At 46.1% G+C, this 14,671-nt stretch overlaps 1 protein-coding gene across 1 annotated transcript in view; it reads right to left on the reverse strand.

Moving 5' to 3' along the window:
• Nucleotides 1–8,327, reverse strand: part of NOM1 (nucleolar protein with MIF4G domain 1) — a 48,738-nt gene extending 40,411 nt beyond the window's left edge. Inside the window, exons 1-2 of the mRNA XM_068235871.1 lie at nt 6,903–8,327; nt 323–447 (exon numbers count right to left, since the gene is read on the reverse strand). Coding sequence (XP_068091972.1) covers nt 323–447; nt 6,903–7,853 — 1,076 coding nt within the window. The 5' untranslated portion in view covers nt 7,854–8,327. The remainder of the gene's footprint in view (nt 1–322; nt 448–6,902) is intronic.
• Nucleotides 8,328–14,671: the final 6,344 nt, after the last annotated feature.

The raw sequence follows: 14,671 nt of genomic DNA on the forward strand, positions 1-14,671 counted from the left end.
ATTCATCTTCAATCACAAAACAGAACAAATGGTTCTACCCATGTAACTATAATGGACACAGAGTGAATCAGAGAAAAATACCAACTTCCAGTTACAAAGGGTGAGCTCCATTCATCACCATGCGACCCGCAGCAACCACACACAACAAGAGAGTAAATTAATTAGCTGAGGCTCCTGAGTGATTTAAAGTTCATTGAGTTTCATCTTGTCAATTAAAATATGAACTATAAAGAGGCTGATGCGCTCCAGGCCTGGAGCCAAGACACAGCACACAGCTCAGGAGAAAGGACGCCATTATTTAGGTGGAGCCGTCATGTGATACCTGTTCATCAAGCCTTTCACGCTCTTCTTCAGCCTCTGCAGCTCTTCCCTCTTCTTAGCATCTATAGCTTCAGAGGACTGTCTGAGCTGGGGAGGGACATACTTATTACCAGTATCCGGAGCGTTCTAAGAGACAAAAGAAAGGGGGGAAAGTCATGGTAGGACCTAAGCAAAATGGATAGAGATAACCTTTAGGGCCTGTTTCCACTATTGCGAATCTGCAAGCGTTTTCTGCACGCAGATTTGCACAACCAATACAACTTAATTAGCCTGTTTCCACTTGTCAGGTAAACAGAGCCTTTTTCTGTGCAGGAAAAGCCTGCACAGCAGAGCCATCAGAATTCTACAAGGTAATGAATACGTTTTCGCTATGCGAATCTTCCATGCAAATTTGTGTACGTTTTTCCCTAAAATCAATGTAAAAGCACACAGGCACTGACATGGTTAAATTCGCATACTTACAAAAAAAAACCAGCGAAAACGTACGCGAATTTGTTTTCCGCAACGAATTTGCACCGCACAAGTGGAAACGGGCCCTAAAAGGAACCCGAAGAGGAGATAAGCTGATGAGATAAACATTTGTATTTATCCTCCTACTCTTAAAAATAACTTTTTTAGATATCCCACGGTTTTATTTAATTTTTAAACATTTACAAAGTGGATTTAATGTTTTGTTGTCTCTGCTCAGTGGCAGTCTATTAAGTGTCCCTAAATGAAAATACATGAACTACTGACATTTTTCTATTTCCCTCTGCACTCAGAAGTTGTACTCTGCCAGGAAAACTTTATGGCTGCAATTTGCTTATCAGTGATGTTTACTATATTCCCGACAAGGTACAGACAAGACAGAAGCGGTCACTTTCAGGCCCCCCAAAAAATTACGGTAACTATTTCAGGCAGCAACATAAAAATTAGTAAAAAAGCCTGGTTATTAATGGTTTGCACTGTACATTCACATGTTTATCTCATCATGTCACCTTGAAGAAAACTTTAAAGCAAACCTGAACTGAAAATTAAAAGTCAAAATAAACATACAGAAGTCATACTTACCTCCCATGTTATCTGTTCATCAATCTCTTTCTCCTCTCCTGCATCCTGTTTGCAGTTGGCATTCAGTTTAGAGGTGGTGGGGTGAGTTCCCTGGAGGTGAGAGGTCCAGGGCTTGCCCGCACTTCCCTCTAGGTGTCGCATGGTGGTTTGGGGGCCCCAGTGAGTGAGAGAGACCTGGGGCCCCTGGGCTGTCATGTGGACCAGTGTTTGTGATTTTAAATTTATTTTTTGCAGCTTCTAGGATGCGGTTGACAGGTGAGTGGTTAGGGAGGGGACCGTGTGGGAAATGTGCCTACACGGGGCGTCCCTGTAAACGACGCAATTCACGATTGCGTCCAACCGAAGCCTCCCACCTGAATGCTAATCTATGTAATTCCTGCTAGGTATGGTACAGCAGGCAAAGGGTGTATGACAGTGCACCTGATTGGCTGACTAGCGTCTGCTGGCCAGATAGAGGCAGGATATTGCTCTGACTGGAAGTTAGCAATTGTGTTTGTTGCAGTTGGCATTCAGTTTAGAGGTGGTGGGGTGAGTTCCCTGGAGGTGAGAGGTCCAGGGCTTGCCCGCACTTCCCTCTAGGTGTCGCATGGTGGTTTGGGGGCCCCAGTGAGTGAGAGAGACCTGGGGCCCCTGGGCTGTCATGTGGACCAGTGTTTGTGATTTTAAATTTATTTTTTGCAGCTTCTAGGATGCGGTTGACAGGTGAGTGGTTAGGGAGGGGGACCGTGTGGGAGATGTGCCTACACGGGGCATCCCTGTAAACGACGCAATTCACGATTGCGTCCAACCGAAGCCTCCCACCTGAATGCTAATCTATGTAATTCCTGCTAGGTATGGTACAGCAGGCAAAGGGTGTATGACAGTGCACCTGATTGGCTGACTAGCGTCTGCTGGCAAGATAGAGGCAGGATATTGCTCTGACTGGAAGTTAGCAATTGTGTTTGTTGCAGTTGGCATTCAGTTTAGAGGTGGTGGGGTGAGTTCCCTGGAGGTGAGAGGTCCAGGGCTTGCCCGCACTTCCCTCTAGGTGTCGCATGGTGGTTTGCGGGCCCCAGTGAGTGAGAGAGACCTGGGGCCCCTGGGCTGTCATGTGGACCAGTGTTTGTGATTTTAAATTTATTTTTTGCAGCTTCTAGGATGCGGTTGACAGGTGAGTGGTTAGGGAGGGGACCGTGTGGGAGATGTGCCTACACGGGGCGTCCCTGTAAACGACACAATTCACGATTGCGTCCAACCGAAGCCTCCCACCTGAATGCTAATCTATGTAATTCCTGCTAGGTATGGTACAGCAGGCAAAGGGTGTATGACAGTGCACCGGCTGACTAGCGTCTGCTGGCCAGATAGAGGCAGGATATTGCTCTGACTGGAAGTTAGCAATTGTGTTTGTTGCAGTTGGCATTCAGTTTAGAGGTGGTGGGGTGAGTTCCCTGGAGGTGAGAGGTCCAGGGCTTGCCCGCACTTCCCTCTAGTTGTTGCATGGTGGTTTGGGGGCCCCAGTGAGTGAGAGAGACCTGGGGCCCCTGGGCTGTCATGTGGACCAGTGTTTGTGATTTTAAATTTATTTTTTGCAGCTTCTAGGATGCGGTTGACAGGTGAGTGGTTAGGGAGGGGACCGTGTGGGAGATGTGCCTACACAGGGCGTCCCTGTAAACGACGCAATTCACGATTGCGTCCAACCGAAGCCTCCCACCTGAATGCTAATCTATGTAATTCCTGCTAGGTATGGTACAGCAGGCAAAGGGTGTATGACAGTGCACCTGATTGGCTGACTAGCGCGTCTGCTGGCCAGATAGAGGCAGGATATTGCTCTGACTGGAAGTTAGCAATTGTGTTTGTTGCAGTTGGCATTCAGTTTAGAGGTGGTGGGGTGAGTTCCCTGGAGGTGAGAGGTCCAGGGCTTGCCCGCACTTCCTTCTAGGTGTCGCATGGTGGTTTGGGGGCCCCAGTGAGTGAGAGAGACCTGGGGCCCCTGGGCTGTCATGTGGACCAGTGTTTGTGGTCCTGTTTGCCCACTTAGATTGATGGAATTGTACGTCCACCATTTTAACCACTTAAGGACTGCAGTCTTAAAACCCCTTAAGGACTTTTTTTTCCATTCAAACCACTGCAGCTTTAACGGTTTATTGCTCGGTCATACAACCTAAATGAATTTTACTTCCTTTTCTTGTCAATAATGCAGCTTTCTTTTGGTGCTATTTGACTGCTGCTGTGATTTTTAGTTTTTATTATATTCATCAAAAAAGACATGAATTGTGTCAAAAAAAAGGATTTTTTTTTTTACTTTCTGTGCTGACATTTTTCAAATAAAGTAAAATTTCTATATAAATTGTTGTCCAAATTTATTGTGCTACATGTCTTTGATTAAAAAAAAATCCAATAAGTGTATATTTATTGGTTTGGGTAAAATTTATAGCGTTTACAAACTGTAATGCAAAAAGTGAATTTTCCCATTTTGAAGCATCTCTGACTTTTCTGAGCACCTGTCATGTTTCATGAGGTGCTAGAATTCCAGGATAGTACAAATACCCCCCAAATGACCCCATTTTGGAAAGAGGACATCCCAAAGTATTCACTAAGAGGCATGGTGAGTTCATAGAAGATTTTTAATTTTTGTCACAAGTTAGAGGAAAATGACACTTTGTGACAAAAAATAAAAATAAAAAAAGTTTCCATTTCTGCTAACTTGTGACAAAAAAAAAAAAAAAAAAAAAAAAATGAAATCTGCCATGGACTCACCATGCCCCTCTCTGAATACTTTGGGGTGTCTACTTTCCAAAATGGAGTCATTTGTGGGGTGTGTTTACTGTCCTAGCATTTTGGGGGTGCTAAATTGTAAGCACCCCCGTAAAGCCTAAAGGTGCTCATAGGACTTTGGGCCCCTTAGCGCACCTAGGCTGCAAAAAAGTGTCACACATGTGGTATCGCCGTACTCAGGAGAAGTAGTATAATGTGTTTTGGGGTGTATTTTTACACATACCCATGCTGGGTGGGAGAAATAACTCTGTAAATGAGATTTTTTTTTTTACACACATTTGTCCATTTACAGAGATATTTCTCCCACCCAGCATGGGTATGTGTAAAAATACACCCCAAAACACATTATACTACTTCTCCTGAGTATGACAATACCATATGTGTGACACTTTTTTGCATCCTAGGTGCGCTAAGGGGCCCAAAGTCCTATACGTACCTTTAGGATTTCACAGGTCATTTTGAGGCATTTGGTTTCTAGACTACTCCTCACGGTTTAGGGCCCCTAAAATGCCAGGGCAGTATAGTAACCCCACAAGTGACCCCATTTTAGAAAGAAGACACCCCAAGGTATTCTGTTAGGAGTATGGCGAGTTCATAGAAGATTATTTTTTGTCACAAGTTAGTGGAAAATGACACTTTGTGAAAAAAAAAAAATAAAAATCAATTTTCGCTAACATGTGACAAAAAATAAAATCTTCTATGAACTCACCATACTCCTACCGGAATACCTTGGGGTGTCTCCTTTCTAAAATGGGGTCACTTGTGGGGTTCCTATACTGCCCTGGCATTTTAGGGGCCCAAAACCGTGAGGAGTAGTCTGGAAACCAAATGCCTCAAAATGACTGTTTAGGGGTATAAGAGGCAGCATGGGACTCACACTTATGATTGGCCAATCACTGACCAATTTTACCACCTCCCTGTACACGGTATGAGGGCCAAGAGACTGAATACTATGAGCAGATTGTGTAGGCAAGCCCTCATGCTACATGGAGGTGGTAAAATAGGTCAGTAATTTGGACAATAATAATTGAAAGTGTGTACCACGCTTCATATTCAATAAACACACTTGGCAAATAACTTATAAGTTATTAGTTAATTAAAGGCATTTGAAAACATGTTATTTCTGTCACAATGCATTGGCAGGTGACAGGCAGGAAGTACAGCAACAAAAAAAGCATTTTGTAAAGCGGGAAAAAAAACATACAAATGTCTGACCAGTAGACATGGTCCATACGTTTCAAATAATTCAAGCCTGTATGCCAATTGTACGCAGATTGGAATTGGGTAAATCAAAATCCCAGTAAGTGTGTTTGATTGGCCCCGTTCTGAGTTGCATTACATGTGCATGTGGGTTGTTATTAGCAGCACCACATTTCCTGTCCCCATTTTTCACAAGAAAGCCACAATCCGTGGACATGAGGGAAACTCTCACCAATGGAGATGCTATAAATCGCAAATGCCTTCTGTTTTTAAAGGGAACCTAAACTGAGAAGGATATGGATTTTACAATAATACCAGTTGCCTGACTCTCCTGCTAATCCTGTGTCTCTAATACTTTTAGCCACAGCCCCTCAACAAGCATGCAGATCAGGTGCTAATACAGTTTTTTCATATATTCCTGTTGCACATGAATGTCCCACTAGATTCGCCACATCCCCGAGGCAGATGAATGATTTATTCCTGTGTAACAGCCCTGCAAACATCCCAGGCTTGACAGGGCTTTATTTCCTGGAGGGGCAGAGCTCTGAGCTGCAGCTCTGCCTCCTCCACAGTCAATCTCCGACTCTCCCCCACCCCTCTCAGTCTTCCTTCACTGAGAGGGGCGGAGAGGAGGCGGAGATCCGCGAAGATTGATTGCGGCGAGGCTGAGCTACAGCTCAAAGCTCAGCCTCTCCAGGAAGCGAGCCAGGGCAGCACAATCTGCGGCCAGCAAAGTCGTAGAACTTTGCAGGTCTATTACACAGGAATAAATCATTCATCTGCTGCGGGGATGCGGTGAATCTAGTGAGACATTCATGTACAACAGGATTATATGAAAAAACAAGGTAAAAAACGAGACTTCAGAGTCTCTTAAAGCAATGGTTCAGTCTGTTTCCATGGCGATATGGCTACTTTTCAACAAACAGGAGTGGTACATGTTCAGTGCACATGCCCAAGATTGTTGGCCATGGAAGCGGACTGCACCATTGCACTGTGATACTATTGTTGGGGGCAGCATGATGATGTGAGATGGCTACGTCATCACGTTATGGATACGCTGCTTATCTATATCACACTGGCTTTTTTACTCCCAGTAATAATAACAATGGTGGACCTTTTCTACAGAACCTTAGGTGGTACCTTGGTAGGGTTCTTCTAAAATTTCAGCTCCCCTTGCTAAAGCAGACATGGAGTTGAGGATTCTGTTCTTAAACTGCATGCCGAGAGATGTAATTCAAATACTTCTCCTGGCCTCCCAACTCATGTTCTCCCGCTTGAAGCCCCGTTAGCATGGCCAGTTCATCCATGCACAACCCCGTCTCCTTCCTGCAGCTGGGAGCGCTCTATGCAGTAGTACTGCGCAGGCGCAGAGTGCTCCCGGGCACGGGAGCGCGGGGCGGGACACACACAGCCAGGCCGCGCATGTGCCCCGACTGGCCAAGCTAACTGGGCTTCTACCACATCTATAATTTACTCTGTACAGTGTCATAGATTATGGTCCTACTGTAAAAACCAACAATATTATAACTTTGAAAAACAAAAATTACATTTTATTTTTTAAGCTGTCGGGGGCATACCTTACTAGAGGGACCTTGTAACGTCTCCTCTTCACCACCTGATGGAAGTTGAGATGCCTCTTCTGATTGGTCATCTTCTTGTATAGGACTTTCATCTCCAGACTCATCCTCAGATTCCTGCTCCAAGGTCTCATCTTCCTCATGGTCACTTTCTCCTTCCAGAGAATTCTCCTCTTCCTCCATATCATCATTCCCCTCCTCCTCCTCCTCATCATTCCCATCCTCCTCTTCTATGTCCTCCTCAAAAGGATTTTCTGACAGTTTTTGTAGTTTATCTGCAGTATTCTCCTCTTCCTCCTCCTCATCATAGAGTCCAGATGCAGAGCTTCCGGGCTCCAGCACCCCCAGGATGTAATCCAGACCATCCTGAGCAAATGCCTGAGGCAGGGAACTCTTATTTTTCCTCTTATTCATCCTCAGACTGCGCTCCAGTCTCTTGATCTCCTTCTCCTCCTTCTCATTGGCCTCTAGGAGGGCTTTCCTCCTGGCCTCCTCTTTGCTCATCTTTTCCTTTTTCTTCTTCTTTTTCTTGGGCTCTGATAAGGGCATTTTTCCTGCAGGCCTCTTGCCAGCAGCTCCCTCTTTGCTCGTGTCTCTGGACTGTACATGGCTAAGCTCAGCAGATTCCTTCACTGGAGGGTTCTTGGGGGTATTTTTCTTGTCTTGTTTCCCTGGTGTCTTCTTGTCCCCTCCAGGGTTCGGGGTCTCTGCAGACTGCTGTACCCCCAAGTGTTTCCTCTGATAGTACTCTTTCCTCCTGAGCTTCTTGGACTGGCGCTTCTCCTTCCTCAGCTCCTTGCGGCTCTTCCCTCTGGCTGCAGCCCCCGCATATGGCCGAGACACCTGGGTACTGCTATAAGAGTCTCCGGACTTCTCCACAAACTCCTGCACAGACAGCTGCAGCTTGCGGATCTTTGTGTCAGCGCCCTGGCCATGGAGCTTCCGTTTCATGGTCACCAGTATATTATGCCGATAAATAATAAAATGTTGTCTTATTTTCTTTTTTTCTACCTAGACCGCAGCACACACTCATCACCCATGCCTGCGATGGGCGCCGCCATATTGGGAAAACAAGGAGCTTCCGTTAGTTAGAGCAGAGTGATTGCCAGCACCGCTGAGCTCTTCCTGTACAGCGCCACCTAGTGGCCACGGTGAGCTGTTTGCTGATTTTTTCTTTTCTGTTCATTGTCACTAGGGACGATCACTGAGATGATAGTCACAGTAGAATCCTTTTATAGTAAACTCCAAGGGACCAAAGTAGTTTACTATATCAGAAGTTTACAAGATCAGTAATTGTCATACTCAAACACTGTTCACTATAGTACAATTCAGCCAATAATTAGGATTTTGGAGAAAAAGTTAATTGGATCAGGCCCATACTAAAACCTCATAATCACTTGGTGATTCTTGCGGCGATGTTACCCGACGTCGGGCCACATCGTTTAATATAAGCATGATGTTGCCATTACCAATCCCCCCGCGTGCGGTGAATGCGTATTGTTAAGCGACAGATCTGACAAAAAGTACCATGATCGCTTACTTCCCGTTCGCCCCGGCCGTGTAGTAGCGTGATTCTGCAAGCAGGAAGAGGAGTCTCTTAACGACCGTTGTCAAGGGGGTGTCGCAGGACTCCTCAGGTTGTGAGTATTAAGCTTTAGCTAGATCAAAATGCACAGTGCTCAGTATGCAGGGATTTGCATGCAATAATCATGCAACAGCTTGCACAGGAAGCATAGGTCTAAGGCAGGTACAGTATTTATAGTGCTCCTCTGTGCACATTTCTGTGCAGCCTGGATGATACTGTAGCGTTGTAGCCATGCACAAGTAAGTCACATATGACAGGCAAATTTCCCTAGTAATCAGGCAGCAGCTTACACAGGAAGCATAGGCCTCACTAACTGATGCTCTTAAAGAGGAACTCCAGTAAAAATAACGTAATAAAAAAGTGCTTCTTTTTTACAATAATTATGTATAAATTAGTTAGTCAGTGTCTGCCCATTGTAAAATCTTTCCTCTCCCTAGATTTACATTCAGACATTTATCACATGGTGACATTTTTACTGCTGACAGGTGATGTCAGTGGAAGGAGATGCTACTTGCTTTTTTGGCAGTTGGAAACAGCTGTAAACAGCTGTTGTTTCCCACAATGCAACAAGGCTCCCACAGTATGATGTCAGAACTATGGTCCTAACATCACACTGTGGGAGGGGATTCACCACAATATCAGCCATACAGAGCCCCCGATGATCCCTTTCTGAAAAGGAAAAGATTTCTCATGGGAAATGGGGTAACAGCTACTGATTGGGATGAAGTTCAATCCTTGGTTATGGTTTCTCTCTAAAAAACTTAAAGAGAACCCAAGGTGGATCTTTGGGGGGGCAGATGGGACACAGAGCCATGTCCTCTGTCTAATGATATGCCCCCCCACCGCCGTGCTATAGCCCTCCGAGTTTAGCAACAAGATTTGTCGCTATCTTGGAAGTAAACACAGGGGAGAGGAATTCCCCGTTCAAAACACCCGCCAGGGGCTTTCTGCAGGGTTTCCTGAGCTGCCTTTGGGCAGCTCTCTCTCCCTGGCCATGCCTCCTGCCGCTTCCCCGCAGTTTTTTGCGGCTACCTGATCCGCTCAGCCCCGCGGATCAGGTGCACTGCACTGTTTTGCGCATGTGCTGTATGGGAAAATCGCTATTGCGCATATGCAGAACACTCCTGGCAACGGAAACACGATCAGGATGTGTGCGGCAGGGGGCCGCAACATGCGCAGTAGCCTGTGACTGGCCACAACCAGCCAGCTTTGAGGAGGACGCCGTTGCTGATTGGAGGGTCCCGGAAGGACAGTGCCGGCACTGGATGTTTGCAGAGGGCTACAAGACGCCCCAGGCAAGTTAAGATGCTTTTTTTCCAGGCTTAAGTATCCTTTTAACCTCCCTGGCGGTGCATTTCTGTCTGGATTTATGGATCTAAAAGCGGCAAAAAAAATTTCAAGAATTTTAGGCCTCCAATTCTTAAAGGGACACTTAAAGGGATACTGTAGGGGGGGTCGGGGGAAAATGAGCTGAACTTACCCGGGGCTTCTAATGGTCCCCCGCAGACATCCTGTGTTGGCGCAGCCACTCACCGATGCTCCGGCCCCGCCTCCAGTTCACTTCTGAAATTTGTGACTTTAAAGTCAGAAAACCACTGCGCCTGCACGTCCGTGTCCTCGCTCCTGCTGATGTCACCAGGAGTGTACTGCGCAGACACAGACCATACTGGGCCTGCGCCGTGCGCTCTTGATGACATCAGCGGGATCGAGGACACGGCAACGCAGGCGCAGTGGTTTTCAGACTTTAAAGTCACAAATTTCAGAAGTGAACTGGAGGCGAGGCCGGAGCATCGGTGAGTGGCTGCGCCAACACAGGATGTCTGCGGGGGACCGTTAGAAGCCCCGGGTAAGTTCAACTCATTTTCCCCCGACCCCCCTACAGTATCCCTTTAAGTCAAACAAAAAAAAATGAGTTTTACTCACCTGGGGCTTCCAATAGCCCCCTGCAGCTGTCCGGTGCCCTCGCCGTCTCCCTCCGATCCTCCTGGCCCGCCGGCAGCCACTTCCTGTTTCGGTGACAGGAGCTGACAGGCTGGGGACGCGAGTGATTCTTCGCGTTCCCAGACACATTAGCACCCTCTATGCTGTTATATGGTATATGATATATGCTATAGCAGCATAGATTGTGGCCAGGAACGCGAAGAATCACTCTCGTCCCCAGCCTGTCAGCTCCTGTCACCGAAACAGGAAGTGGCTGCCGGCGAGGCCAGGAGGATCGGAGGGAGACGGTGAGGGCACCAGACAGCTGCAGGGGGCTATTGGAAGCCCCAGGTGAGTAAAACTCATTTTTTTTTACTTAAGTGTCCCTTTAAGGCTTAAAGGACAGCTGTAGGTAGGCTGCCATGTTTTTTTTTACTTTTGTGCAATACTAGCTGCACTCATCTTCCGTTCCGATCCCCTCCATCTGCTTCCGATTTCCTCCCCCGGCGTCCCTCGCCTTGGTAACAGCGCCCCTAGTGATAACATTGGTCACGTCATCACAGGGGGCGCAGTAACCAAGGCGCCGGACACCGGGGGAGGAAGTAGGAAGGAGATGGAGGCTGTGCCTGCGGGGATCGGAACGGATGGTGAGTTTTTAACTACACTATGCCCGCTTCCCCCTGCGGCTCCGCCCAGTGCCCCCTCCTGCCGCTCAGTCTGATCCGGGGCACCATGGCAACAGGTTCGGGGGCGGTGCCCTGGTTCAAAGCCCCTAGCGACGCCACTGGGCGGTAGGCAGAGATTAGTCAAAATCCAGGCAGAAGTTAGTACAGGCGGCAGGCAGAGAGTAGTCAAAGGGCTGGTGCACACCAAGAGCGGTTCTGAGCATTTTCAAAAAAGCTTTCGGGCTGAAAACCACTTGGCTAATGTATTGCAAGTGGTTTTCAGAGTGGTTCGTTTTTTCCCCAACTGCAAACTTGGGTCCTGCAGCATTTTTGCTGATTTCTGAGGCGATTCTGCCTCAATGTTAAGTATAGGAAAGTGGAAAATCGCTCTGACAAACAATAGATCAGAGCGGTTTTCCAAGCGTTTTTGTTACAGAAGCTTTTTAGTTACAGCTTTACTGTAACAAAATAGAAAATCTGCTACACAAAAACGCTCCAAACAACGCTAGGCAAGTTTAGTAAATCTCTCTACACGTGCCTAGAATTGCTCTGAAAAACATCTCAAAAAACGATAGCGTTTGCAGATCCGCTAGCAGTTTTTGATGTGCACTGGCCCAAAATCCAGGCAGATGTCGGTAACAGTAAGGCAGAAGCACTTAGCTCAGAAGCAGTTGGGAACCTAATGGCTATATTGTAAACATCATGTGCTTTCAAATGAACTTATCTGCCATGGCAGTCAGGTGACACAAGGGAGAGATCAAATTACAACTTGTGATTAGAGATAAATGAGGAGGATCCATCAAAATCAGCCTTATCAGCCGAACGACTGTTTGTACACATGCCCGATTTGACGTCCAAACGACCGGTCCGAACGACTGGTCGTTTGCAAAAATCAGACATGTGTACCTTAAAACACTTTCCGAGAAAATGGCTTCTGAGAGCAGATAAGAAATAAAAAGGGTCAATAGTTCATAGATTTTAGCTCTGTCATACTTCAATGAATGTGTCATTGAGCAAAAACCATAAAACAGTAAAAACTTAAAAAGTAGATTTAAATATAAAATAAAACTGTGGAATATCTTAAAAAGTCATTTTTAGGAAAAGGAAGATAGATACAATTGTTTATTTCATTCCTTTATTTTCAACTCGAGTGTCCTCGGGTAATCCACGCAGGCCCAGAGTAGTGTGCAGATAAAAAGCAGGTTACAAATGGATGCCAACCCACCAACCGACCACATCTCATGGGGTCTCCGACTGACGTATGAGGCATGCTCCTGCCCACTTTCCACTATAGCCGGATACAAAATACAGCAGGGGCCAAAAAAACATGTTTACTATAACAGAAGTTCTATTATATCAGGATTTACTATACAAGGCATTGCTCCCATATACTTATAATAGTGCTTGGCTGGGACCAGGACATTTAGTTTACAATTTTTAACAATACGGCGTGTGTACGCACCTTAACTTGTAGTAAAATCTCGGTATTATTTTCCAATATTTTACTACGATAATTTACACTTTTAAAATGTAAAATATCTGTAAATTATACCGATATTCTACTAGCTGAAAGTGAGTTCCCAAATTTCCTTGTGCCCTTTCCCTCAAAAGGGAAAGGAATACGGGCAATCTCTATACCTATAAACTGGTGTTATTGGATATACTAGCTGGTGATAATGATTGATGTGCACTTGTACTGGGAGGGAGTGTAATATTGTTAATGCAAAACTAAGCAAAAAGGTCCAGTGTGGACCCATGATGTGAGTTTGAGATTTAATTTTATTGTTTTAAGGTAGCCATACACTGGTCGATTTGCCATCAGATTCGACCAACAGATAGATCCCTCTCTGATCGAATCTGATCAGAGAGGGATCGTATGGCTACCTTTACTGCAAACAGATTGTGAACCGATTTCAGCCTGAAACCGTTCACAATCTGTTGTGGTGGTAGTGGTCCTGCCGCCGCTCAATCCCCCCCCGCCCGCATACATTACCTGCTCCGCCGGCGCGAGTCCAGTCCCCAGGTCACCGCTGCTCCGTCTCCGCTCTGGTCTCCAGGTCCGGCATGCTTTACTTCTTCCTGCCCGGCAGGAAGTTTATACAGTAGAGCACCCTCTACTGTTTAAACTTCCTGCCGGGCAGGAGGAACTGAAGCATGGCGGAGACCAGAGCGGAGACGGAGCAGCGGTGACCGGGGGACTGGACTCGCGCCGGCGGAGCAGGTAATGTATGCCGCTCTATTGCGTCGGTCGTCGGGCACTTGAACGTCGCTAGCGACGCGCTCCCTACCCGCGGGCGATCGACGGTAATTTTCCGCACGGCGCGATCGACGGAATCGGACGAAATGGATCGAAATTCGGCGTGTAGCGCAAACAATTGGCAGCAGATTCGATCCCAGTGATCGAATCTGCTGTCGAAACGGCGGCAAATCGGGCCAGTGTATGGCCAGCTTAAGAGTTGTTTTAATAAAATATACCCCTAGTGTTATGAACCAAGCCTGACTCCAGTTTACATATTCATGGTCAATCAGGGTCGGATTTACCATAAGGCACCGTAGGCACATGCCTACAGGCGCCTGATGATGGAAAGGCAGCTCACTTCCCACCCTGAGTGTCTCCTTCCCTCCTGCCCTATGCAGAGTCCCGAGTGTAAGTGAGAAGTTACTCACCCTGCTCTTGACATTCTAAAATTTCCCTCCAGTTGAAGGCACCACTAGCTACTGCACTTATTACTGAGGGTACCTCTGGCTACCCAATGCTTTGGGACACCTGTAGCTACCTATGATGGGTAAGGGAGAAGTGACAGCTAGGACATTCAGCACACTTGTGGTTTGGTGGGTGTTTGTAGGTTCATAGAGGGCAAAGTCTAGGGTGCCAGGACATCTGTGCTTATAGGCTAATGTGATTTAAATCTGGGCTTGTGGTCACTTGTCCCCATTTTTGAGCACCAAGAATCTGCAGGCTACACCATATCAATTATTTTGTATAGACTGCGTGGGGAGCCCAATGTAAAAATTGAACTCGGGACCAATGCGCCTTAGTTACGCCATTTCTGAGAGTTCTTCAAATAATCTGAGTCAGGTAATCAGCAGCTTGCTGTCCCTAGAAAACGGAACATTGCAAAGCTGATTTTTTTTTTTTTTTACAATTTGACAAACCAAAGGAAAGACATTTTAATAAAAAAAATACATAGTAGCCATAAATAAAGGGAACAGATGAAACCAGAGGAAGAGGAGAGTTTAGCTGATTGGAACCATAAATAAAGAAGCGGATCTGCCACACAGGCTGTTACCAGACTGACGGGCAAAGTCAAAAAGAGATCAGAAACTTATTCTGCACGTCCTTGATTAACATTGGGCCTTTCAGCTGATTCTGCACCAGGAGCCAACCCATTCATTACAGTTAATGAGACAGCATAAGAATGTATAGATTAAAAAAATGCTGGTCATCAGACTTTATTAGGCACCCACTATAATTATTGACAGGGATCAAGGATATTAAGCTCCAGAGAGGACCACTTATTATATTAACACTCTTGAGAGGTATAAAATTCATTTAAATTTAATTAGAATGGAACCGGTATGATTTAAAAATAAATCTT

The sequence above is a fragment of the Hyperolius riggenbachi genome, chromosome 5, assembly GCF_040937935.1.
Source record: "Hyperolius riggenbachi isolate aHypRig1 chromosome 5, aHypRig1.pri, whole genome shotgun sequence".
Taxonomy (NCBI): Eukaryota; Metazoa; Chordata; class Amphibia; order Anura; family Hyperoliidae; genus Hyperolius; species Hyperolius riggenbachi.